Source organism: Panthera tigris, chromosome B1 (genome assembly GCF_018350195.1).
Source record: "Panthera tigris isolate Pti1 chromosome B1, P.tigris_Pti1_mat1.1, whole genome shotgun sequence".
Classification (NCBI taxonomy): Eukaryota; Metazoa; Chordata; class Mammalia; order Carnivora; family Felidae; genus Panthera; species Panthera tigris.
The window spans coordinates 199,118,610-199,143,042 of NC_056663.1; the positions used below are offsets into that span (position 1 = coordinate 199,118,610).

At 57.6% G+C, this 24,433-nt stretch overlaps 1 protein-coding gene across 1 annotated transcript in view; it reads right to left on the reverse strand.

The window, feature by feature from the left end:
* CB1H4orf50 (chromosome B1 C4orf50 homolog) overlaps positions 1-24,046 on the reverse strand; it is a 53,849-nt gene extending 29,803 nt beyond the window's left edge. The window contains exons 1-6 of the mRNA XM_042984976.1: positions 21,868-24,046; positions 17,730-18,121; positions 13,171-13,309; positions 9,688-10,272; positions 1,641-1,770; positions 364-491 (exon numbers count right to left, since the gene is read on the reverse strand). Coding sequence (XP_042840910.1) covers positions 364-491; positions 1,641-1,770; positions 9,688-10,272; positions 13,171-13,309; positions 17,730-18,019 — 1,272 coding nt within the window. The 5' untranslated portion in view covers positions 18,020-18,121; positions 21,868-24,046. The remainder of the gene's footprint in view (positions 1-363; positions 492-1,640; positions 1,771-9,687; positions 10,273-13,170; positions 13,310-17,729; positions 18,122-21,867) is intronic.
* Positions 24,047-24,433: the final 387 nt, after the last annotated feature.

The following is a 24,433-nucleotide window of genomic DNA, read 5'->3' on the forward strand; positions in this document are numbered from 1 at the left end:
GGTGGGGCAGGGCCCTGGGCCTAGACCGGTGCCGGGCCCACAAGACATACTAATTCAGTGCATGTATCCAGGGAGGAGACTGGGCCAGCTCACAGGCTGGGCTGGGGAAGGGCTGCTAGAAGGGAGGGGGGCCTGGGAGGGGCAACTTGTCTCCGTGCGGCCTGATGGACCCGTGGCCCCGGGCTGGGGACCCCCTGCCTGCCCACTCCCCACCCAGGTCTCAGGCTGTTACAGTGCATCCCCTCGAATCTCCCTCTCAGTTAGTTCCAGAACGTTCTTCCAAGCCCTTCTTGACCCCCTTCTCCCGCCGCCCACGCGCAGTAGGGCTGGAGCCCTGGGCTGGCAGAAAGCCTCCGACCTCACCCGTCCACGGTCAGATCCTGTGACGTCTTCCAGGGTCTCATCTGTGGCCTCCAGGCCTGCCACCACAACACAGGGGCCTCGCCCGGCCCCGACACGGTCCTGGGAGCAGCACGCCTCGGAGGGCTGGCCTGGGAGGCAAGGACCCCAAGAGTTAAAGAGACCCTCCTAGGGGTTTTCTCACAACTGTTGCCAGTGACTGAGCCCCCTGCACTTGGGAGGGCCCGGCTCTTCTCACGGACTCACGTCCTCTGAGCCCCAGAGACAGCCAATGGCCGCCACCTGCCAGGCAAGGAAACCGAGGCTCGCGGATGGGGAATGACTGTCGCCGATGAGCAGCAGGTCGGGTCTGGAAGCTACCTGTGCTGACCACAAAGCTCACGCAGGTGACTCATACCTGCCGTGAGACCTGCCTCAAGCCCGGCCCCCTCGTGGTCGCACGGGGTGCTGATCCCCCGCCCCACCCCCAGCCCCGCACGGCTGGCATGCAGACAAAGGGGCTGACGCTAGACTTCACCACCAGACGGCCCCCCTCCTCCTTCTTCCACGGACAAATCGGACCTGTTTGACTTGCCAGCTCTGTTCCCCAGAAATAGGATAGAGCTGGGGAGGGGGAGCATCAGGGGGGCCATCACCGGCACCGCTGGGTGTCAGTAACCCTCTCGTCTGCAAACTGCATTTGGCCTCGGAAGGCTGTCCGCAAACCACAGACAGCTAGTTGGACATCGTGGCTTTGGGGCTCCCCAAGTGCAGCGGCTTTTGCAACAGAGGCTCTGGAGGCCGGGCCCAAGACTGTGACCAGACACATTGGTTCCCATGAGGGACCAGTTAGGGACAAGGGGCTCTGAGTCCTAGCAGCTCCCAGACCTCACACCTGTCTCACCCCTGAGCTGTCAAGGGGTGGGGGGTGGGGGACAGAACACTCGTTACATGGTCTTCTGCAAAGACATCCCCTCCCGAGACACCGGCTGCCCCGTGCTAGAACAGGTGTCACCTGGCTGGCACCCTTCTGAGGGCGGAGGGAATGAGCCTCAATGTCTAGGTGAGCCCACGTCAAGGACCTTGTCTGGACATCGCACATCCTGATCCCACCTTCTCCAGCTGTGTGGCATCGAGCAAGCGACACTACCTCTCTGAGCCTTAGCTTCCCCTCTGCAGAATGGGGCAGTCACCCCCCCCCCCGCCCCGCCCCCGTCCCGGCACACTAGCATGTCCTAAGCGAGCTAGCCCGTCAGCGGAGGTCCACGCAGGCACCAGACGCACCCACAGCACCCACACACCTGCTGAGCTTCTCGGGCCAGGGGCGCCGTGGGAGCAGAGGGTGGTCTGCAAGCCTCGGCTTCGGCAGGCATCCAGGGCGCCCTCCCCGGGCAGGGCCAGTGGCTCGTCCTGAAGCTGGCTCAGGGCGTCCTTGAGGAAAACACAAGGAAGGAGCTGGGAGGATGCTTCCTCCAATGACTCGGGAGGGAGCCGGGTCCCCAGCTGAGAGCAGAGGGCACGAGACCTGACCCCGGCCCCAGTGCTCTTGGTCCGAAGGCCAACCCCCCCTCCTATTGGCACGACTCAGTTCAGCAGACAACGAGGTATGGCACTCGGTTCTCCGAGGAGTGTCTGTCCGGCCAAGATGCCCCCGGGCTCCCTAGAGTGGCACCACAGGCTCCCAGTCCCCTCTCCTTCCCGAAGGTCCTCTGTGTCCCCCCAGCAGAGGCAGGTGCCTGCCCGGGGGCCCCAGGCAGTCCTGTCCCTCAACCGTCAACAAGTCCCAAATGCTGCAGCCACGGGTCTCCGGGGGACACCCCTCCCCTTGGCCTCTCCCAAACGGCAAGCCAGCTGTGTGGACAGAGCTTCCCTGAGCCGGCACCCGCCCTGCAGGGCATCGTGCAGACACAGCCCAGCACCGATCCACCGTCCACGAGGGGCTGGGGACGGGCCCCCTCCGGCTTCCCACGGCCCCCACTACTTGGAACCAGGCTCTAATGGGCGCTGTTTGCTTCTGCCCCTGCTTCCCCACTAGACCTTGAGTCCTTCAAGCCTTCCACTTGGCCTCATGTGCTTGGCACCCTCACCTTGGCCTGGCACACATTAGGTGCTTAATAAATGTTTGATAGATGGATGGGCAGAACTTGCAGAAAGACAGGTATGCAGCACTTATTCAGCAAACACTTATTAGGCTCCGACTGTGTGTCGGGTGCTATTCTAGGTGCAGGGGTAACAGAGGAGAACAGGTAACATCATCCCCTGTCCCCTGTCCCCCGGCTGCTCACCTGCTCTCAGCAGAGCCCTGCATCGACACCTAGCCAGGCCTCCTGTCCCCCCACATCCCACCCACAGTGCCAGGGACCCCCCTAGCTTGCACTCTCGCACCTACAAGGCCTCCCGTGGCTCCCCCTCCCCAGGCTGGGATCAGTTCAAGGCTGCCATAACGCACTGTCGCACTGTCGCACTGTTGGGGTGGCGGCAGGGGGGCTGATACTCCTCACCCTGGTTTCTGCTCACGGTGGCCTCCCGGCCCCTCCCCAGCCGGCTTCTTGCCTGCCTCTGCACATCCGCATATGCTGTTCCTTCTGCCTGGCTACACGTCTTCCTAGGAAGGACGGGGGTTGCCCGCACCTCTCTCTCCGCCCCTCCCTGCACACCCCGCTCAGCAGCGGAGCCATCCCGGTGAGATGGAAACCAGATCGGGTTGCTCTCCTGTCTCCGATGTCCCACGCTTCCCGCTGTGCAGAAAGAGGAAACCGCTGCCCGGCCCCACTGCCCCCACCCTCGTTCTGCTCTTTAAAGGGACCCTTTTCCCCCCACCCTGCCTCAGAGCCCTGCACCCCTAGTGCCTGCTGCCTGCCTCTCTTCCCACCCCTCTGCCCGGCTAACCTGCTCTTCTCTGGGCTCCGTGTAAAGGCCAGATCTTCAACGAGGCCTTCCCTGGCCCTCCCCCAAACCAAGTCCCTTCCCTCCCTCAAGCATCTTCCGCTCACTCTCTGGGTTTGGGACCTCCCGGCTGTCTGTGTGATGTCACGTCCAGCGTCCTCACAGACCAGGCACCTCAACCCTGGCTGCACCTTAGAATCCCCCGGGGGCTTTGCCACAGAGCAGGGCCTCGGCCCAAAGCCCCCAAAGCCAGAGGGACCTGGGCGCCGGCCTCGTGTTCTGCGTGTGGGGTTTTGATTTCATCAAAATCACCACCGGAAAGAGGGGGAGAAGAGGAAACGGAGGAGAGAGGAGGTCGTGAGAAGAAGAGGAGGGAGCAGGATGGACAAAGGGAGACAGAGGCTCCACGTGGAGGCGAGCAAGAGAGCGATGGCAAGGAGGAGGGAAGAAAGGAGGAGGGAGAGCCGGGAGGGCAGCGTCAAAGGCCAGCACCGCAGCTCTGTTTGCTTCTGTTTGGATTTCGTTCTGATACCCAGGTTGACTTCAATTCAGTTCAACAAATACTTGCCGAGCCTCAGCTAAGTGACAGACCCTGTTCTGGAGCTGGGGACACCGCCGCGGATGAAACACACAGACCCCCTGCCTCCGGGAGGCAATTTGGTGGGGGAGGGGGACATCCTAGAAGAAGGTGCTACACGCCCTTCATTTCACAAGTGACCAAACCACTACTCAGAGAGGGACAGTGGCCGGTCCAAGGTCACACAGCACACACGGAGGGAGAACAGAACCAGAGCTCGGGTCTTGAACTGGGTCCGGGCTTTCTCTGCCCTTCCCTGCCTCCCCACCCCCGCTCAGTCTTCTCAACCCTTCCTGCCTTTCGGTGCTCGGGGGGGGGGGGGCAGCAGCCCCCAGTTTTACGTGGCTTCAGCTTTCACATGCAATTATGGGGAAAGATAAGCAAAAAAGAGGAAAATGAGGAATACAGAGCTATCTGGACACAAACACAATCAGTGTGTCAGAATATATCCACCTGGGCTTTCTTCTATGCAGAGACACTTAAATTCTTCCAAAAGTCTGTTTCTACAAAATGCCCATTTTTGCCTCATGCATTTCTCATTTGATGATACGGAAGGATCATCTCCCCACAAGTTCTCCTATAACGTGGTGTTTTACGGCTGCCTCATAACCTCTGACAGAAGGGATGCCTTAACTTACCAAGTCAGGTCCTTCTAATTGTACGTTTAGGTTGTTTCCGATTTTCACCAACTATAAACCGCACTGGGGCACTTTTAATATTTGACCAGTATTCAGAATAAAATGGGACCTTGAGCTTTTGTGTATGTGTATTAATTCTGTAACTAATGGACTTGATCTTTCTGTGGAAGACCACTAGACATTCGTCTTTCCTTTTGTGTTACTTGCATGTCCGTGGCTTTGCTGTGTTTTATTTTTTGACCCTGCCGGCCCACGCTTTAAAGCCCTTGCTGACTACTGGAGTCCCAAGTATGCAATACAGACTTCTGCACAAGTGAGAGCCAGAGCAGGGACAGGGCTGCCTGGAACTTGAACTTGCTGCACAATGAAACGATTCCTGTAAACGCCACCAGGGGGCGCTCTACCCACACTGCCGGGGCAGAGACGTTCTGGGAGCTTCCCACATTCTTGATGCTGGGGTCACCAGGAGCTTGAACTCTGCTCTGGCATGACATTTTTAAGTGTGTAACTTTTCATCTCCCTGCACAAGCCCTCCCTCTAGGCCAGACCACAGCCCCTGGGCTGTCCCCTGCTGTAGCAGGCTATGGCCCAGGTCTCCCCTACCAGCCCCTGTGTCTGTCTCCCCTATAAAATTTCAAAGAGCAGGGTCACCCTTCCAGCCCCGGTGCCCTTTCTTGTCTTGCAAACCACAGTCCTTTTAACTTTCCTTTCACCCGCGCCCTGAGCAGAAACGCTCTCCCCAAACTCCTCCCCAGGCCACGGTTTGTCATTGCAGTGGCCCGTCCCTTCAGGGACCTGGGCCCCAAGGCATTTGTTCTGGAAACTGGATGGTGTGTGATCCCAGGCCAGTGGTGTGCCTTCTCTGGACTGTGAGGCTGGGTACAAGGACAGGGGGATTCCTGCCTGGCTACCTCCCAGCGCTGATGAGATCCTGCTTGGAAAAGCGCTTGTAAATACGAAGCAAATAAAACACCTTCCCGTGACGGTTCACTTCACCATGACCCAGAACGCCCAGGGCACATCACAGGTAACCACTGGGCTGTTGAGGGGGTGGCTCCCCGATGACGGGTAACTTTTTATCTCATGTGCTTCCCTGGAGCTGGACGCCACCCGGGGTTCCCAGTGCACTGCCATTGTGAGGCCGTCCCTCCGGCCGGGATTTTCCATTTTCCATGGGCAGCGGAGCAAATCTCTTTTTGTGGTCGCTTGCCCACTGAACCGCTAGCTTGCCAAGCACCTCCCGGCCATGGTCAGGGCCCGGGGTTCAGGGCTGACTCAGACGGGGAGCAAACACCAGCCAGGCCCTGCACAGTGAGAATTAGGCCATAGTTTTAAAAACTATGGCCTCTAGAAGTGGGTCACGGCACTACAGGGGCACTGAGGAGCGAATGAGCTAGAGGTCAGGAAAGTCTTCTTGGAGGAAGTGGTATTCCCACTGAATGGAGAGAGGGTAGCAAGGGTTTTTAGAGCAGCCGAGGAGAGCAGGTGGTAGGAGCTTCCAGAAGCAGGGAAGGCTGCAGGCTGCAGAAGCTTCTAGACACAGGGAAGGCTGCAGGCTGCAAGAGCTTGGAGCATTCAGGGGCCTGCAGGAGTTCAGTGTGGCCAGGACAGGGTGGGGGTGGGGGGGCTAGTGGGCAATAAGCCTGGAGAAGGAGCCCAGCCTAGAGTGTGGGCACCTTGAAGGCCATGGGTAGGAGGTTGAACTTGATCCCAGAGTGGCAGGTGCCAGGAGGTTTACAAAAGGAGATTATTTGGGGGTTACCATGCCTATGCAGACAAAGGTGCTGAACACCTGCCTATAGCTCTTAACCCCCTCCCCACCACCGGGCTCCAACCCCTTTGGAAACATACTGTCAGGTTCCGGAAACCACACACGCGTGCCATGTTCTCAGAACTCTGCCTACAATCCCGCAGGAGTGCCACCACGGGCCGCTGAACTTGATACAATTCTCCACTGAGACCCTGAAGGTCAACGTGTGGCTGGGCAGTTTTGTTATCAGTAGGTTCTAGCACCGAAATTTTAAACCTCAGCTATACTCCCCCGAAAGCTGGTACCTGGCTGGCATTTTACACCTCCCCAGGAGCTCTCTCCAGACGGCCATTTTTGACCCCAAAATGCCCCAAGTCGGGGCTGGCACTGCCCTCTGAGAATAAGACAGACCCCGGCAGACTGTCACAGCCTGTGGCCCTGGGTCCGGCCCATATTCTTTTTTAAAAAATATTTATTTACTTCTTTTGAAAGAGAGAGAGAGAGAGAGAGAGCAGGGAGGGGCAGAGAGAGAGGGAAACAGAATCCCAAGCAGGCTCCAAGCTGCCAGCAGAGCCTGACATAGGGCTGGAACCCACAAACCGTGAGATCGTGACCTGAGCCAAAACCAAGAATCAGTTCAACCGACTGAGCCACCCAGGCATCCCCAGCCCCTATTTTAAATGCCAGGGTCCCCAGCAGCGACCCACAGACTGACCGTCAGGCCCCTTCCTCAGCCCCACCCCCTCCACCTACGAGGTCTTGTCATCCTGTGCAGGCAGGGAATTGTCATAGGAACTTTCCCAGCCCCTGTCCTGACCTAGGGCCCAAGCCAGGCGGAGGCACCAACGGGACACCCATTAGTCCTGACTACTATGCCACCGACCAGTAAGTGCTGGAGGGCAGAGCATGGCACTCAAAAGTCCAAGGAGCCTGTGGGGGCACAGCTCCTGCCCCACTACTTAGCATGTCCGTGACCCTACTATGAGGTTATGGCCTCTCCGTGCCCTTACTTCCTCCTCTGTGAAATAAGGACAAAATAGTGCCTCCTTCCTCAGATGGACTAGACGAGTGACAGCTAAAGAGCACGGAAAACCTCACATGGCATAAAGATGCCATTGTCAATATCCACCCAGGCAAAGCTGGCCATGCAGCCCGTGTCCCTGCCACCTCGCAGGTCTTCACGACTGTTTGTCCAGAGGGGTACTTGTTATGGATTGAATTGTGTCCCCCAAATTCCCAAGTTAAAGCTTTCATTTCCAGTATCTCAGAATGTGACCGGATTTTGGACATGGCGGTAGGGAGGTCTTTGCAGATGCAACCAGTTGCTATGAGGTCCATTAGCGTGACTGGTGTTCTTAAAAAGGGGGACGTTTGGGCACAGAGACAGACAGAGAGGGGAGATATGCCGTCAAAGCACAGAGGGAAGACAGCACCCACCAGCCCAGGAGAGGGGCTCGAACAGACCGTCCCTCACGGCCTCAGAAGCCCATGAATCCTGCCACCGCCCTGACTTTGGAGGTCAAGTTCCAGAACTGCCGTCTCAACCACTATGTTTGTGGCAGCTGCAATAAATGACAATTTCCGTCCAGACACGATTTATTTTCCAGAATTACAATAACGTGCCAATATAAAAATGTACACTTCTTTCCTTCTATCTGGCGAATATAATAGAGGAAGAATGAATAGACCACACAGAAGAGAGGAAACAGGGGCAGAGGGTTGCTATTTTCTTTTTTAAAAAATGGCCACAGAGAAACTCATTATTAAAATGAGCCAAGCGGGCTGCCCTTCGTTCCCTGAGAAAACGTAGCACATTTAAAGGTCTAGTTAATTTGAAAGAGATTTATCTCATCCAAAGAAAAAGTGGATTCTGTGTGTGTGTGTGTGTGTGTGTGTTAGCTTGTTTAACGAGTGATCTTCTTTCGGTAAGGTTGCTCACTGATTTTTCCTTAGATGTAATTTGGAGGGAGGCAGGATCCGGAGCTCTTGTAAGGAGCTGAGTTAACTCTCCCTGCCAGGGAGGCAGGCTGGTTCAGGAGGAACAGAGCACTCTGGACTCCCATCAAACCTGGATCGGGCTCCAGGTCTGCTTCCCATTAGCTGTGTGACAACAGATCGACGCACTACCTCTCTGAGCCTCAGTATCCTCCTATGTGGAGTGGGGATACCATTAGTGCCCACCTCACAGCCTTCTTGAGCACTGGATGAAAACAATGCCTTTGAAAAACCCCCAGGAGGGTGCAGAACACAGGGCAGGAATAGGTTAAACGTGAGCTTTTACTCTACTGTCAGTCAAATGAAAGAATCAATGTCCAATCTGCTCTTGTTTGCAGATCGTAAGAAGTTCGCTCAAGGTCACACAGCTAGTCATTAAGAGAACCAGAAAGGGACCCAACCCTGTGTGCATAGTCCTGGGGACCCCCTGGGTGATGATGCTTGACCGAAGCTCCAAAGAGCCCCCGGACCTGGGCCCTGCCCTCAAGGAGCTCACAGTCTAAGGAAGGAGAAGTGAAGAACCATGGACGGCACTCGCCACCAGGGAACAGTCCCCACCTTCGGAGTTGTGTGGGAGGAGGGAGAGGGGGTCATCATCTTCGGAAGGAAGACTTTACGGGCACGTGGCAGTTACATAACACTGCACACCCAAGGGACTCAGGGGCCTGGCACACAGCCTGGTCTTGTAACAGCTGGACAGACAGATGGACAGGAGGGAACGGATGATGAGGGATGAGGGGTAGCTGGCTCCCAGTAGAGTGGCTGGATGCAGAGGCGGACAGCCAGATGGTGGGGTGAATGAGATGATGGAGCATGGGTAGACAAGCAGATGGATGGATGTGCAGGCATATGGGTGAACTGGTGGATGGGTGGACGAGAAGGTGGACAGATGGGCAGTGAGGTGGCTGTGCTGACGAACGGGTGGGTGAAGGTGCCTGACTGGCTATGCAGATGGGTGGGTCAGATGACTGATGGAATGAAGGATGGATGGATGGGTGGGTGGATGGATGGATGGATGGATGGGTGGGTGGGTGGATGCCTGGGTGGGTGGATGGATGGGTAGGTGAGTGGATGGATGGATGGATGGATGGGTGGGTGGGTGGGTGGGTGGGTGGATGGGTGGGTGGATGGGTGGGTGGGTGGGTGGGTGGATGGATGGGTGGGTGGCTGGGTGGGTGGGTGGGTGGGTGGATGCCTGGGTAGGTGGGTGGATGGGTGGGTGAGTGGATGGATGGGTGGGTGAGTGGATGGATGGGTGGATGGATGGATGGGTGGGTGGATGCCTGGGTGGGTGGATGGATGGGTGGGTGAGTGGATGGATGGGTGTGTGAGTGGATGGATGGGTGGATGGATGGATGGGTGGAGGGATGGATGGGGCTGGTGAGGCTGGATGAGTAGATGAAGAGGAAAACTGGGGGACGGAGGCGCTGGTGACTTGCAAGGGGCTGTAGGAGAAAGAGAAATCTGAAAACCCACTGGTGCCTTGGGTTGCGGCCACTCACCGGGCTGCACTGACCGGCAGAGGCAGTGCTGCGCGCGCTCTCCCCGGGGGCTTGGGCCCCCAGCTCCTCTCGCAGGCTGCGGTTTTGCTGGGCGAGGTCCTCCACCTGGCCCTGCAGGCCGATCTCCGACAGCTTGAGCTCGTAGATGCAGCAGCGAAGATCCTCCAGCTGCCCGCGGAGCCGGCGTTCCGTGGCGCGCTGCTCCCGCAACCGGCGCGCCGCTTCGTCCCGCTCGCGCTCGCCGCGCTCGGCCCGCGCTTGCAGGGCGCGCAGCTCCTCGGCCTCCCCACCGGGGCCGTCCGGGCAGAGGGCGCGGGGGCCGCGCGCGGCCGGGGCGTCCAGCTCCGCCAGCAGGAGGCCGGCCGCGTGACAGAGGCGCCGCACGTCCCGCTCCAGCCGCCGCACCTGCTCCCGCAGGCCGCGCTCCTGCTCGCGCACCAGGGCCAGCTGGCGCCGCTGTGTCCCTCGGCAGCGCTCCAGGGCCGCCGCCTGCCGCCCCAGCGCCTCGTCCTTGCGCCGCAGCCGCTCCCGCAGCCGCCGCAGCCGCCACCGCTGCCGCCTGGCCGCGCGCTCCTTCTCCAGAACCTACAAGTTGGCGGTGGAGTGAGGGCGTCAGGAAGTCAGCCCCGCACACCGTGAGCTCCCCGGTGATGCTTGAAAGGAAACTGTGCACTGGGCCGGGTGGGCGTCAGCTGGTGTGCACAGGGAGGCGCGCACTGGTGGTTCCAGTACCGAATACCTCGGCACCACTTTATAAAGAGCTGCCTCCTGGACCCGCCTGGGTTTCCCCGCTTCTACCCAGGACCTCCCACATCTCTCCATTTCCATACCCCTCAAGTGTTCACGCCTGGCCCTGCAGAGGTCAGCCAGCCCTGGCTTCTGGCTGCTGAGACAAACCACAGCAGCCATATTGGGAATACCCCCCAAGAACTAGGTACGGTTACTCCCCCCTTGGGATGCTCATAAGTGGCTTGTTTCATCATCAGTCTCCACAGCCAGGATTCCAACCTCCGTGCATCTGAAAGGTCTGGAGAACACAGCTCTCTCTGTTCTTAGACCTAGCCTCCCTCCAGGCCCTTGAGCTGTGAGCTGGAGTGGGGTGACCCAACCACTGGGTCACAGGAGTCACCCGCGAGTCCTGGCCCAGTTTCCAGAATGAATCGATCACAAGGGGTCGAACTACTTCTATGTGGAGCTCTCTCTCTCAGCCACTCGTGCCTGCTGTCGGCCGGGAGATCTGGTGGAAGACAGAACTGAGCGTGTGCGGAAGGCGAAACCTGGGGACCGCTTGGCACGCTTTGTTCGACAGCTTGGTTTGGGGGATGTGGGGCAGATAAACCTGGAGTCCGATTCCCCGGGAGGAAAACTGTCCCCAGCTATCCCGTAATCGGCGGTGCGTTATCCCCTAGATGGGTCTGCCTTTATGGGCTTTCAGAAGGACCACAGGTCACTACAGAAATGAGATGGTTTTGCACGCAAATGCTTCCTGGGAACATTGACGCAACAGGACAAAACCGCCGTCTGGCCCATACTGGGCATAAAGAGCAGAGAGAACTCGTGCACGCACCCCTGCAAAACTTGCTCCGAAGTGTGGGCATCTCTGGGGAGAGGTTCGGGGTTAGGGGGGCTGGGCTGGGTGGTAGCTGGGGCAGGCGGTCTCGGAGGGTCCCTGAGCAGAGCACCCGCACCACTCTGACTTTGTGCCCCTCATCTGGACGTGGGGCTCCTGACCCGTCTCCCCAGGAGCATACGGGTTACAGGAGACGGTAATAAGGAGGTGCGTGTAGAAAAGGCGTGCGTCCCACACAACTGCTGGTCCCGCGGTGCCTCCGAGCCCCCTGACAGCGTTGTCCCTGCTTGTCACCCTCGTCCTCTGTCTCCCGTCACACTGGGAACGACTCGTGACTGCAGGGCTGTGGCTGACTCGTCTTGGAAAACCTACATGTATATCGGGCACGGCCCCAAGCATATTTATTGAAGTATTTTCCACGGAGAGGTGGCATTCTTCCTGCTGGGGACCCATGCGATGCACTACCTTTCACGTGAGTGACGGTGTGCTAGGAGCTGAGACGGCCAATCAACTGTACTTTCTGCACCCAAGTTCAACGCAGAGGGCAAAGCAAAAACTGCCACTTGTGTGTCTCCCTGGCATTTCGAAGGCGAATTGCAGCTCAGTTGAGCCCCTTATCTTTCCGTGCTCCACGTCTGTCTCAGTGAAGGCCGACATCGGGGCTTTGCACGCTTCTGTGACGGCTCCCCACACTTTTACAACTTCCCCCTTTCCACGCACACGTGTGCCACTGAAACAGAAGTCTCACCAAACAGCCGTCCTCCTTACACACGTCGCGCCCTTTCTTATTTTCTAGTCGATCCCGTTTTGGGAACTGGTTTCCCACCACGCTGCTGGGCCGTAATCGGCAATCAGCAGAAACAGCCTCTTTGAGAGCCCCCTGTGGCTGTCCTGGAAGGCCTTCATTTCTGCCTCTGCAGTATTTCCTCACGTGCCCTGCCCTCCAGCCTTCATCATCGCCCCTGGAATATCTCAAGAAAGGCTAATTAATATTCATGAAAGGAGCCGCTGTTATTTACTGTGACCGTTGTCAGTGTTTAACGCGTACCGACTCTCTTAACCCACACGACAGTCCAAGAGGGTTGGTCCTATAATCATTCCCATTTCACAGATGAGGAAACTGAGGCCCAGAAATCACAGCCAGTGAGTGTCTCCACCATCTCTGTCTCCCACACAACTAGAATAATTTCCCCCAAACCCCGTCCTGAGCCTCTCCTGCTTAAGTTTCCTAAAGCCTGCCCCTCACTGCAGTCAATACTTGGTTCACACCCTGGCCCTTCTGGAAGCCTCCTGTCTCACCAGCGCCCTCTCCCGTGCCCACGCCCTCTGCTCCGGCCCCGGTACGCCCTCTGCACTTCTGTGCCTGCGCACAGGCTGTTCCCCACGCTCCACGTGCCCTTCCCACAAGGGCCAGGCCAGATGGCTTCCTGTAGCTTCCTCCCGCCCCCCACCCCATGCACCCACACCGTGCCTGCACCCTCCTCCTGGCACCTGGCGCCCGGTTTGGGCGTTACCTGTTTCCTATCTGCGTCCCCACCTGCGTGCCAGCTCCTGAGGCCGGGGACCCTGCATCAGTCATCACCCGCTTGTCCCCAGGCCAGAGCTGGCTTCCCCGAAGGGCCAGAGAAACGAACTTGAGGCCAAAGCTCCCGGTGCGTGCGCGGCCCCTGCTCGTCACCCAGTGCTTTCGCCAGCCCCCTGCCCCCCCGCAGACCCCAGCCAGGACCTCTGTGAGGCCGGCAGGGCAGGACGGCGATCCCGCTTTACAGATGGGGCCCGCTGAGGCCCAGAGAGACCCCGTGACCCTGCCCCAGGCCCTGCAGCTCCCGCCTGCACCGTTGCAATCCAAGCCCATGGGGTCACCCTGCTGGATGGAGAAACCAGTAGCAGAAACAAGGGGGAGGAGAGGGTACCTGGCTGGCAAGCTCGTCCCGCAGGGCTTGGAGCTTCTCCTGGGCCCGGGCAGCGTCGCTCCTTTCCTGCAACACGCGGGCGTTCAGCTGGTCCGCACTCTGGAGGAGCTGTCTCTCCGACAGCTCTAGCTCCTGGATTCTGCGGCATTGAAGCGGGAAGATGCTTACTCAGGGTGCAAGTGTGGCCGGAGAGTTTCACAGACCCTGGGGCCAACCTTTGTGGGGTTTTTATGGGTTTTTTTTTTTTTTTTTGGTCATTGGGCCAGTTTGATATTCTGACAATATCACACTGTGCGAAACAGTCACACATATTTAAGATGATTTGGAACGCTTCCAAGATATCTGTCGAACAATACGGCAGCATGCATCGAGAGTCTTCAACGCGTTCTCATCCCTGAGCCCGTAATCCCAAGTTCAGTCGACACCAACAAAGAAGGGCTGTGCCATGTGGCCCAAGAGCTTTGTCTGTGTCGTGTCAATCCATTCTACGTTAGCAGCCTGCAGGTAGGTTCCCTTACCCCTACTTCACCCTCAAGAAAAGGGAGGATCAGAGAGGCCGGGCAACTTGCCCGAGGTCACACAGCATCCTAGAGCCCAGTCTGTCTGACTCCTGAACTCATGCTTTTTTAACCCTGCGCTCTGTTGACCCCCGCGTGAGCTATAACCTTTCAAATCTCTTCCGAGGAAATGAATGAAATTCAGAAAAAGTTTTCTGCAATTGAAATCACTCATCCTGTATTACTTACAACAGAGAGAAGGTGGAAACGGCCTGATAATTAGGGACGGCTCAGCCACAGGAAGCCTTTTCTTATCATCCTGGGGAAATGTGGAACTTGTATGGCAGGCCGGATGTGAGCCCTGACCGCAGCTCCGTCCGGAGGAGGTGCACGGGAGAATGGAGAGAAACCCAAGGGGACAGGCTGGTCCCGCTGGGACCCCAGGAACCACAAAGACTGCCCATCTCCTGTCCGTGCCTGGCTTCCAAGTCCCCTTAATGTGCCAATCTCCCCTCTATGACAGAAATCCAGGCAGAACGTGGGAAGTGTGTTCACAGCCCACACCTGTGCACACCTTCACTCCTCGGCCCAGGCCACACAGGGCGGCCTGCTCCGCCAGGGCAGACTCTGTGCCCCTGGGGGAGGACCCAGCTTTGCTCCCTGACCCGGCCGCTGACCAGCCACGGGGCCTCACCTGGGATTGTTCCCCACCGTGACCCACGGTCTCTGTATCTGTAAGATAGAGGTACTTGTGCCTGGCTCGGAAGGGTTATTGTGAAGAACTGAAATGATGCATTATTATTCCTAATAAGGACAAGAGCCCCCTCTCCTGCCCTGAGGCCCTGGGGAAGGCTCTCGTAAGAGACGGAAGAGGGTGTGCCCCTTGTATGGATTGTAATCAGGTTCCTTCCAAGCCGAACCCCAGGAATGGCCCCAGGTTAATCAGTCAGAGTCAGGCCGAGCACTCGATTGCTTATAAAATGTAGTGATATGGGGGCGCCCGGGTGGCTCAGTCGGTTAAGCCTCCAACTTCGGCTCAGGTCACGATCTTGCAGTTTGTGAGTTTGAGCCCCGTGTCCGGCTTTGTGCTGAGAGCTCGGAGCCTGGAGCCTGCTTCAGATTCTGTGTCCCCCTCTATCTTTCTGCCCCTCCCTCCCTCTCCCTCTCTCTCTCTCAAAAATAAATAAAACATTAAAAAATGTGTTTTAAATGTGATATCTGAAAGGGATCAGAAAAGCTTCTCTTTCCATTTTTTGAGATCGACCCAGAACACTAAAAATGAGACAATATTTAATTCTGGTAATTATCCCCATACGTGAAGCAGAAAATGACTAATCTCACCATGGCAGGCTGAATATTGGCCCCGCAATATATCCGGGCTCTAATCCCCGGCACCCATGAACATTGCTTGAAATGCAAGAGACTGTAGCTGTGATGACGTGAAAGGCCTGGACACCATCTGGGTGGGCCCTGCCTGCCATCACAGGTGTCTGTCCTTGCGGTAGGGAAGCAGAGGGAGATTCCCAGGTGAGCCCTGAAGCTAGACGCTAATCTGCTGACTCTGTGGGTGCGGGAAGGTGCCGGGGGCCAAGGAATGCAGCTGTGGATGCTGGAAACGAGGAGGGAACAGATTCCCCCATGGCTCTCCCCATGCCTTGACGTTGGCCCCCGGGGTTGTCGCTGTAGGGCTTCAGCCTCCAGAACTGTCAGACCATCCCTGTGTGTTGCCTTAAGCCACCAGGTTTGTAGAAATTTGTTTCAGCAGCCCTTGGAAACAAACACGCCCACGGATACGAAATCGACAACGAGGTGCCATTTTCCACTGGTGACCAGTTACGCAACTATCACTACGCAGAGCTGCAGACTGCTTGCTATGAAACCAGGGGCACCACGAGAAACTGCCCCCCTCCCCCCAACCCTGGCTGCTATTACCACCCTGGGCGGGGCCACTGGGGTTCAAGTCCCAGTCCCACCCCCCCACCACCACGTGGCTGGATGGGAGTGACTGTGGAGAAGTCACTTAACTACCCCACGCCTTCCTTTCCCCATCTGTAAATGAGGATAACATTATCACCTCATTTTGGGTATCGTCTTAAGGATTAAATACGAGGCGATTTAACAGTGCCTGGAACAGAGTAAGCACTCAGTGGATGGTCCTGTTACTTTTGCTGCAGTTTGGTTGGAAATGAATGGGCAACACTGATGTGGTAATAAAGGTGGGAGGGGCTCTTCTTCCTCAAATTTCAACAACGCTTCATTATTTTTATAATAAATGCTGTTTAATTTTAGCTCTTTCCTCCAAGTGAAGTCCTAAGACCAACCTTAACCGTACCCTAGCAAGATGAAACCCATGGGGCGTTTGACCCCCGGCTGCAGCTCTCAGTGACCCTGGATAAGGTGGTTCATCCTCCCCAGCCTCTGGTCCCCCGCACCTGCAGGATGGTGCGGCCCACCTTCAGAGAACAGAGGACATGTCCTGCATTACACACAGGACAGGCAGGTCCAGGAGGCCTCCTCCAGGATGGCCTCACCCCAGGCCCCAGCCACAGAGGCCCCCTCCTCTGCATCGCTCATGGTGCCCCCAGGGCTCCTTGTCTCTCCCTGGCATGGAGGGATCTCCTTTGGCAGACGTTTTCCCGCCGTTTTCCACAGGCTCAGTGACTTTCTGGCTTTCACTGCCCATCTTTCTGGAGAAAGATCTGAATCCACAGCGTGTGTGGGTTACACTCTCTCCAGGGCTGGGGCCCTACCTTCCCTGGGTCTCAACCCCCAGGGTTTATATTATGGGCTGATCTGCGTCCCCCTCAAATTCGTATGTCGAATTTGAGGACCTCAGACAGTGACCGTATCTGGAGACAGCGTCTTTACGGAGGTAACTGAGTTAAAATGAGGTCGTATGGCTGGGCCCTGATCCAATCTGACTGGTGTCCTCATAAGAATAGGGGATTAGGACACAGACACGAGAGGAATGACCATGTGAGGACACAGGGAGAGTCCTCAGAAGGAACCAAACCTGCCTGTACCTTGAACTTGGACTCCCAGACTCCGTTAAGCCCCCCAGTCTGTGGAACTTTCTCAGAGCAGCCTGAGCAAACTACTATAACTTAGCACATGACTCTTGGGTGGGCGAGTGCAGGTGGTGGAATCATGGGTGAGCGAATGAATGAATGAATGAATGAGTGGACAATCACATAGAGTACCAAGCCAATCTTCCTGAGACGTGAGTTTCTCCACGTAAAAAGCTTTACAGAGAGGAAACAAAAAGGAAATCACGTGTAAATACACATTGAACAACTCGCCTTTATTAAAAGGAAGGAAAAGACAAGAAAATGCTGACGTCCCAGACAAATTCAAGACACTTGGCTGCTGGGATCTCGGTGAACCTGTCAGAGTGGAGCCCAGCCACTGCTGTCCTGTGTTTCCAGGTGTCTCCCCTGATAGGCACGCAGGACCCCGCCTCACTGGTCAGGAAAGAGCACGGGCCTTGAGAAGGAGCCGGGCTCGCATGCCCAACCTCCAGACCACGTTGGCTCCATCAGGGAAACAGAGCCCACCCCCGGAGGTCAGCAGCGAGGGACAAGTGCAGGGAGTCTGCTGTGAAGGTGACAGAAGAGCTAAAAGGCCAGACGCGCCAGACAACGGAGAGATAAGCAACCGGCAGGAGCCACTGCGGCCCCTGCGTCTCAAGGGACACATGAGGAGGAAGCAGGGACGCTGGGCCACAGGCAGGGGAGGACCGCAGAGGAACCCCGGGCATGGCTGAGGCACCGCTGGCCCAAGATGTCACCCGGAGAGGGTGGCTCCCCGCGGTGGCTCCCGTTGGCCGGACCCACTTGGAAGCCTGAGCTGGGAGCCCGGGAGACTGTGGGCTCAGCCCGAGATGCAGAGCAGAGGACGGGAGGGAGCGGGGACCAGTGCGGGCCGCAGAGGCAGCAGGCAGGCTGCGTAGCACAGGCCGGCCGCGCCCCCGGCCGCAGAAACGATTCGACACACCGATCTAACACGGTTACGGGGCTCGGATTCCTTAAGTACGCAAGCAAGAGGTGCAAACGCCGTATTTACCTGCTTCTGAGCCTGGACTCCGACATCACGTGCTTGTCCACAGCTGCCAGCAGCTTCTGCTCTGAGGATTCCAGCTGCTTCCTGAGCACGCCCGCATCCGTGTCTGGGCTTCCAGCTGCCGGAAGACAGCCGGGCTCCTCACCACCATCCTCTACGTCCTGGAATACCCAGCACGTGTCAATCTTCACGTCAACGTTCATCACATCAAACCCATCGCTGCCGGGGGCTCTGACAACGTAGCTGAAGCTTTTCTCGGTCCGCCCTCTGGCTGCGGGCTCCATCGAGTGCATAGTTTACGGGTCAAGACTTAATGCCACGAAGTGGATCTGCGACTCTGACTTTCTGGAGATTTCCGGAGGCCGCGGTGCCTTCAGATTGTGTGGGACAACACCCTTTGAGGAGGGCAAGAACAGGTGAATGATTTATGAGTACTTCTGAGGCCTTGGGTTTCACTGGCACACACATCATACAATATGAATGAACGCCTCTCGTTTTACAAGCTGGCATGCCAGAACTCACCCAAAGCAAGACAAAGTTGCGGAAAAGTCACCTGAAATTGAACGCTTAATGCTGCGCACAGAGAGATAAAACGAGATTTCCGGGCAGGACTGTCAGAAATATAAATTCTCAGTGGTGAATGAAGTTCTATGCCTCTTCTCTGAGGACAGCAAACGTTAATCAGGGACCTAGAGCTCGCCAGGCAGAGGGGTGGGGGGGCTAGTGCTGCTCCGGGTATCGCCCGCGCTCCGGGTCACGTCACCCTAGCCGGCCCAACCATCCCGGTAACCCTAGGAGGTGGGCATCATCGTGCCCATTTTGTGGATGATGAGACAGAGGCTCCGGAAGGTAGAGGAGCTCATCCAGGCCTCACATATGGGAGGTGCTGGAGTCAGGATTCAAGACCGGGTCCAAATCCAAAACTGGAGAGGTAAGGAGTACACCAAGGCCCCGATGGGAAGAAGCATGTCCTGTGGGAGGGAGCCCACTCAGGACTCGGGTCAGTGGACTCAGGAATGGAGGACCGCAGCTGGCGGACCTGAGCACAGGCTTCCAGCAGGCGGAGGCAGCCTTGGGGTCAAAGCCCCGCGGCATCGGCAGGACAGGCGAAGGGAGTGGCCAGCCCCGTGGGCACTTGGAGGGGAAATGAGGGCAGAGGACCGAAGGTGAGCCTGGGCCGTATCAGTGCAGGCCTCGAGCTCCAGGACAAAGACTCAGGCATCTCTCTGTGGGCAGCGGGGTGTCCCAGGGGTGTTTAGAGGCAGGGAGGGCCTGGTCCGATTTACCCTGAGGAGGGAGCACTCTGGGGCCTGTGGGAGGAAGAGCAGCCAGTGTGCTCAGCCTGATGCAGAGCAGTGCAAGCTAGAAATGCCAGGCTTGGGGCGCGCGGGTGGCTCTGTCTGTTAAGCGTCCGACTTCGGTTCAGGTCATGGTCTCAGGGTTCGTGAGTTAGAGCCCCGCGTCGGGCTCTGTGCTGACAGCTGGGAGCCTGCTTTGCATCCCCTGTCTCCCTCTCTCTCTGCCCCTCCTCTCCCCTTTTCAAAAAAATAACATTAAAAAAAAAAAAAATACCAGGGGCGCCTGGGTGGCGCAGTCGGTCAAGCGTCCGACTTCAGCCGGGTCACGATCTCGCGGTCCGTGAGTTCGAGCCCCGCGTCAGGCTCTGGGCTGATGGCTCGGAGCCTGGAGCCTGTTTCCGATTCTGTGTCTCCCTCTCTTTCTGCCCCTCCCCCGTTCATGCTCTGTCTCTCTCTGTCCCAAAAAAAAAAAAAAAAAAGTTGATAAAAAAAAAATACCAGGCTTAACTGCCCCTGTTAAAATAATGGAAAGGACTCCCCCCTGCCCTTATTTACGGGAGCATTTACTTTAGAAAACTTGTAGGGGCACCCGGGTGGGTCAGTTAAGCGTCCGACTTCAGCTCAGGTCATGATCTCACAGTTCGTGAGTTCGAGCCCCACGTCGGGCTCTGTGCTGACGGCTGGGAGCCTGGAGCCCGCTTCGGATTCCGTGTCTCCCCCTCTCTCTGCCCCTCTGTCTTTGGCTCTCACAAAAAGAAATAAACATTAAGGAAAACTTGCATATGCTTTGTTCGGCTCTTTGAAATACGTGTAAATCTTTTTGAAAGCTAAATAAGCTTTTTGCCAGCTTTCTGACCCAGGGGTTGTCTTTCTGAAGACCCTGGGACCATCGCTTTGGAATGTAAACATCCAAGGATAATAGAACCCTGTCTCCCAGATCCTGTGGGAGGCGAGGGGCCTAACTGCAGTGGGTGCCTGGCTCCACACTGCAAAACCAGCCTGCCATAAAGACGAGAAACGTTTCCTTCTCCTTTGAATAAAGCAAATTAAGGAACACAGAGGATCACCCCCACGGCCAGGTGGATTTAGGGGGACTTGTGCGTAAAAGACGGTGCTGTCCGGTCCTCTGATTTGAGACCTGAGTAGTGTTTATCTTGAGGGCACGTGTGCAATGGACTGTGTCTGCTTGGCTCATAGAGGGGCGAGATTCCTTTCTGTCTTTGCAAACCTCTGAGCGGAATTGCCCATGATGCACGTCACTGGTTTGACACTTATTCGATACTAAATGTGCTTTCCTTCTTATTTACCTCTGTAGAGACGTTTTCCGGGTTGGGGGCAGATTTTGTTTTTCATACATTTTGTTTTTCATACATTTTGGTTTTCATACACAACAGTGGACCCGTGTGCTGGGGCGGCCCAGAGGGCTTCCGACAGACACGGGGTGGCCAGAGGCAGCAGGGCGGGGCATTGGCCAAGAGGGGATACAGTGGGCCAGCTTGGACCTCAGGTGCCCAGGCCACACGGCCTGGGTTCGAATCCCATCTCTGTGGCTTCTCTGACAGAATCCTGGGCAAATTACCTAACTGCTGGGCACAGTCTGGGGGGCAGAGTCTGGGGTCTTCAGAAGCCCCGAGCGCTTCGACGACCTCAGGGAGGAGCACCCCCAAGTGGGCAGGCCTCTAGCAGGTTCTGGTTAAATGTGAGAAAATAGGCTGAGACAAACAGGTCATTGTTTGGACCGGGACTGTCGGGCAGGGTTCCACCGGTCACATACCGGTTATGGGAGGCGAGGGAAATGCAGGAGCCAGAGACCTTGAGGCTTTCAGCCTCCAGCATGCAAGGACGGGGAAGGAAGGGGGCAGGAGTGGCTGATGGGAGGAAAGATCATGAGTTTGCTCAGAAGGGTATTGAGCTCATGCTGGAGCACAGCGTTCGTGTCTCCAAGGTAACCAGGGCCCCCTGACAAGGGGCGGGGTGCACACACTCAGTGCACCTGCAGCCCTCCCACCCCCCACAGCGCCTCAGACAGTGCGGGGGTGCTTCCGGATGAGCTAACCCCAGAAGCAGCACGCGCCCAGCCTTTCTCACGCCACAGCACCCGGCTCAGCGTGTGCAGGGGAAGGAAAACACACCCGTGCGCATCTGGGCCCAGAGTGAAGTAGGGCCAGCGGTCAAGTCCTCGTGCTCCAGGAGGACCCTCGCGTCCTGGCTCGCCTGCGACTCCCCCCATTTTAAAACCGGAAGTCCCACCTCCCAGGCAAACGGGGAGGGCTTGTCACCCTGCACCGCCGGTCTCCTGGCCCACAAATGCTGCCAGAACAACAGTGACGGGACACGGGTCTGCCCCCTGGACTTCTCTGCCCAGCTCCTCGCGGGTGGCCGCCGGCCACAGAGGAATTAGGGTGAAGGGTGGGAAACCATGCATTGAGGCCTCATCACATGCCAGGAACTTGACCCGGCTCTCCCTTCATCCCGCCCACAGATCTGCAAGGAGGGCGGTGGGAAAGGGTGGACCCAGCCCTTCTCCTTTCTGCATGAGACGCTGACCCGGGGACCGGCCGACCTCGGAGCTCTGCTGCCCTGGGAACCACACGGGCATGGAACTTGGGCTGTGCTACGAGGTCACACCCACCACAACAGCCCCTTCCGGGAGTGGGGGACGCGGATGCAGTCTAGGTATGCATCTCGTGAGCCACCAGAGCTCTGAGGCCCTCCCGAGTTCAAGGGCTGTCGTAACCAAGCCTGTCCCGGGCAGGGACCTCGGAAGCAATGCCCAGGACTGTCACGAGAAACACTGGCGCCTACTGGGGACTTCGGGCTTTTCCGCCAGGAACGCTCCATACCTGCTTGCGTGGTCTCATTCCCTCGCACCTGAGCTGTCTCAGAGAATGGCTCCCGGTCCCCCGCGGGTTGTTTGGTCTCCTTGCAGGGCGAGTGCCAGGGAGGGAACCAGGGTCCGGAAGTCCTGCGGGTCTAACCGTCTAGTTATGCCCAACAGAGAGCAGGGGTGAGGCGTTGCATGGGGACCATCACCCCCATCCCCCGGAAGGAGTTAAGACTCGGGGCAGCAAGTACTTTGCCCGTGTCGGCTACAAGGAAAGGGGCCAGGCTGGGAGCGGACCCAGACGGGTCTGACTTCAAAGCCAACGCCATTCCTGTCGTCTGAGTGGGAGAGCCGAGCAGACAGGACGAGGACAGGAGGGCGTGAGGACCACGCCCCTGGACGCTCCAGCAGCGGGGAGAGGGTGGGCAGTGCCATAAAAACACTTCCTAGAGAGCTGTGTACACCGCCTGGACTTCTGCCTACTCAGCAGAGCAAGGGCTCTGTGGGCTGCCTGGGCCCCGGGGAAAGCAGATGTGTGTTCATTTGCACTCCCTGCGCGGTTCCCCACTCCCATCGCTCCCTGGGATGCTCAGATGCCTGTCTTCACGCGAAGACACCAGTTCATGCACGTTCGGTCGCCGAACGGTGGTAAGTCGTGGGGGCTGGGGCGGCGGGTGCTCAAAAGAGAATGGTCTCTCCTCAGCTGTCCTGTGCGTGTTTGCTTAGAGCCCCCTCGGTTCTTCGATTTGGTTTGGACATCCCTCCCCATCGGGCCGGGGCGCCCCTGCTGCGCTCACGGTCACCGCCTTCTCCGTCCTCCGGTCTGCCCTTCTGAGAACCTTCCGCTCCTCCGCTGCTCCCCTCCGCGGCCCGAATTTCAGTCACTTCTGTCTCCTCCTAAGGCTCTTCTTACTAGAAATCACAGGCTGGCTCTCGCAGCCCAGCAGCCACAGAGCAGCCAATCTTCCCGTCCTTGGGACCGACCCGTCCCCGCTACTGCTCCTCCCTTCCTTCCCCTGCACCGCCTCCTGTTTAACTTCATCGACTCTAATTCTGCACATCTTCCTTCCAGACGTTTTGGAGAGAACAGTCACGTGAGCAGGGGCTTCTGGAGATGCTCACCCCCCCCCCCCACCCCACCGAGAACAACAAGAACAGCATCACCCCAGGTCACTTCTCTCCTCGGGGGCTCTGCCTCCGGGGCCCGACTCTCAGCAGCCGCTGCCTGGCCTCCTTGGCTGCCCCGGGCGCTCCGTCTGCTCGAAGGTTCCATTCGGGGGCCCCAAGATCAGGAAGGGCTCCCTCCTCCACAACTGAGAGAGGGCGGCCCTGGGGTCAGACCGATGCGGGGGGAGGCTCGTCCCCCACGGATCCTCCACAGAACACTCCGCCTCCCGGCATCTTCCCTCAGCAGCGTCTTGCAAATTACAACCAAGATGCGAGGCAGCGCGGGTCGTGGTGTGGTCGGGGACTGCGTCCACCTCCTCTGTCCTCGCTCCAGGGACAGTCATGCTCTGAGACTTTCACCGTGTCCCATCCAGGAGAGTGATGGAGCCTGTGGCTTCTTTCTTGGACTTCTGAGGTCCTTGGATCCGCCCTCCACAGTGGGCAAGGCTCCTGCCCCTAGTCAGAGTCCTGCGCTCGCTCTCTCGCTCTCGCTCTCGCTCTCGCTCTCGCTCTCGCTCTCTCTCCCCCTGGTGGCCACCCGCTGGATCAGCTGCACAGGGCTCTCGAAGGGTTTTGCTGACCGGGGCTTGACTTCGGGTTCAGATCACAGGGACACTTGCAAGTCACTTGGCTGACAGATTCCGGGTACACAGAGCACAGTTCATGGAGACATATGTACAGAAGTCTGCGTCCAGGGGAGGCATGCAGTGCGGGGACAAGGGCTCTGGCCTGGCCCCCGACCGCGCAGTGGCTCCCCAGTGACTCGCTTTCTAGTAATTGCACTTACTTTCCTGGTATTCAGGTCTCTGCCCCTTGGGCTTCGATGGTGCCAGAGTGGGGGCTCGGACGTGGCCCCGAGCTTGACAAAACCCCCAGCGTCTTCGGGGCTCCTACAGCTCGGCCCAGCCAGGACCCAGCCGTAGATCAAAAGGCCTCCTCGTCAAGTACACGTGAATTCTGTTTTCAGTCTCTGGCTTGAAGGAGCTTGTTTTGCCGTTGGATTTTGGTGTGAGTGGGGTTGGGGATGCCGCAGGGACTCAATGTATTCCATAAGCTCTTTTTCTACCCTGTAAGATTAAAAAAATAATTTGAAACGACGCAAAGATCAAGGGTTCAAATGCTTGGAGAAGCCCCTGGCCTGTCTGCCCCCCGCCCCGCCCCCACTGCCCTCCTAAACTCTCCAGCTGAGCCCACTGAGGGACCTCTGCCGACAATGCAGGGGAGGAGGAAACGGGACTCGGATGGCCTGTCCTCCAGCACCTCCCCCCACCTCCCTGGCTACTCCCACTCCCCATCCGACGCGACCTGGGATCATTCCTTTACTCACTGCACAAACACTGCACGAACATCGACCACGTGCCAAGCCCTAGGCCCTGGGACACAGAAGGTCCCAGGCAAAGCCCTGGCGTGCAGGGGGG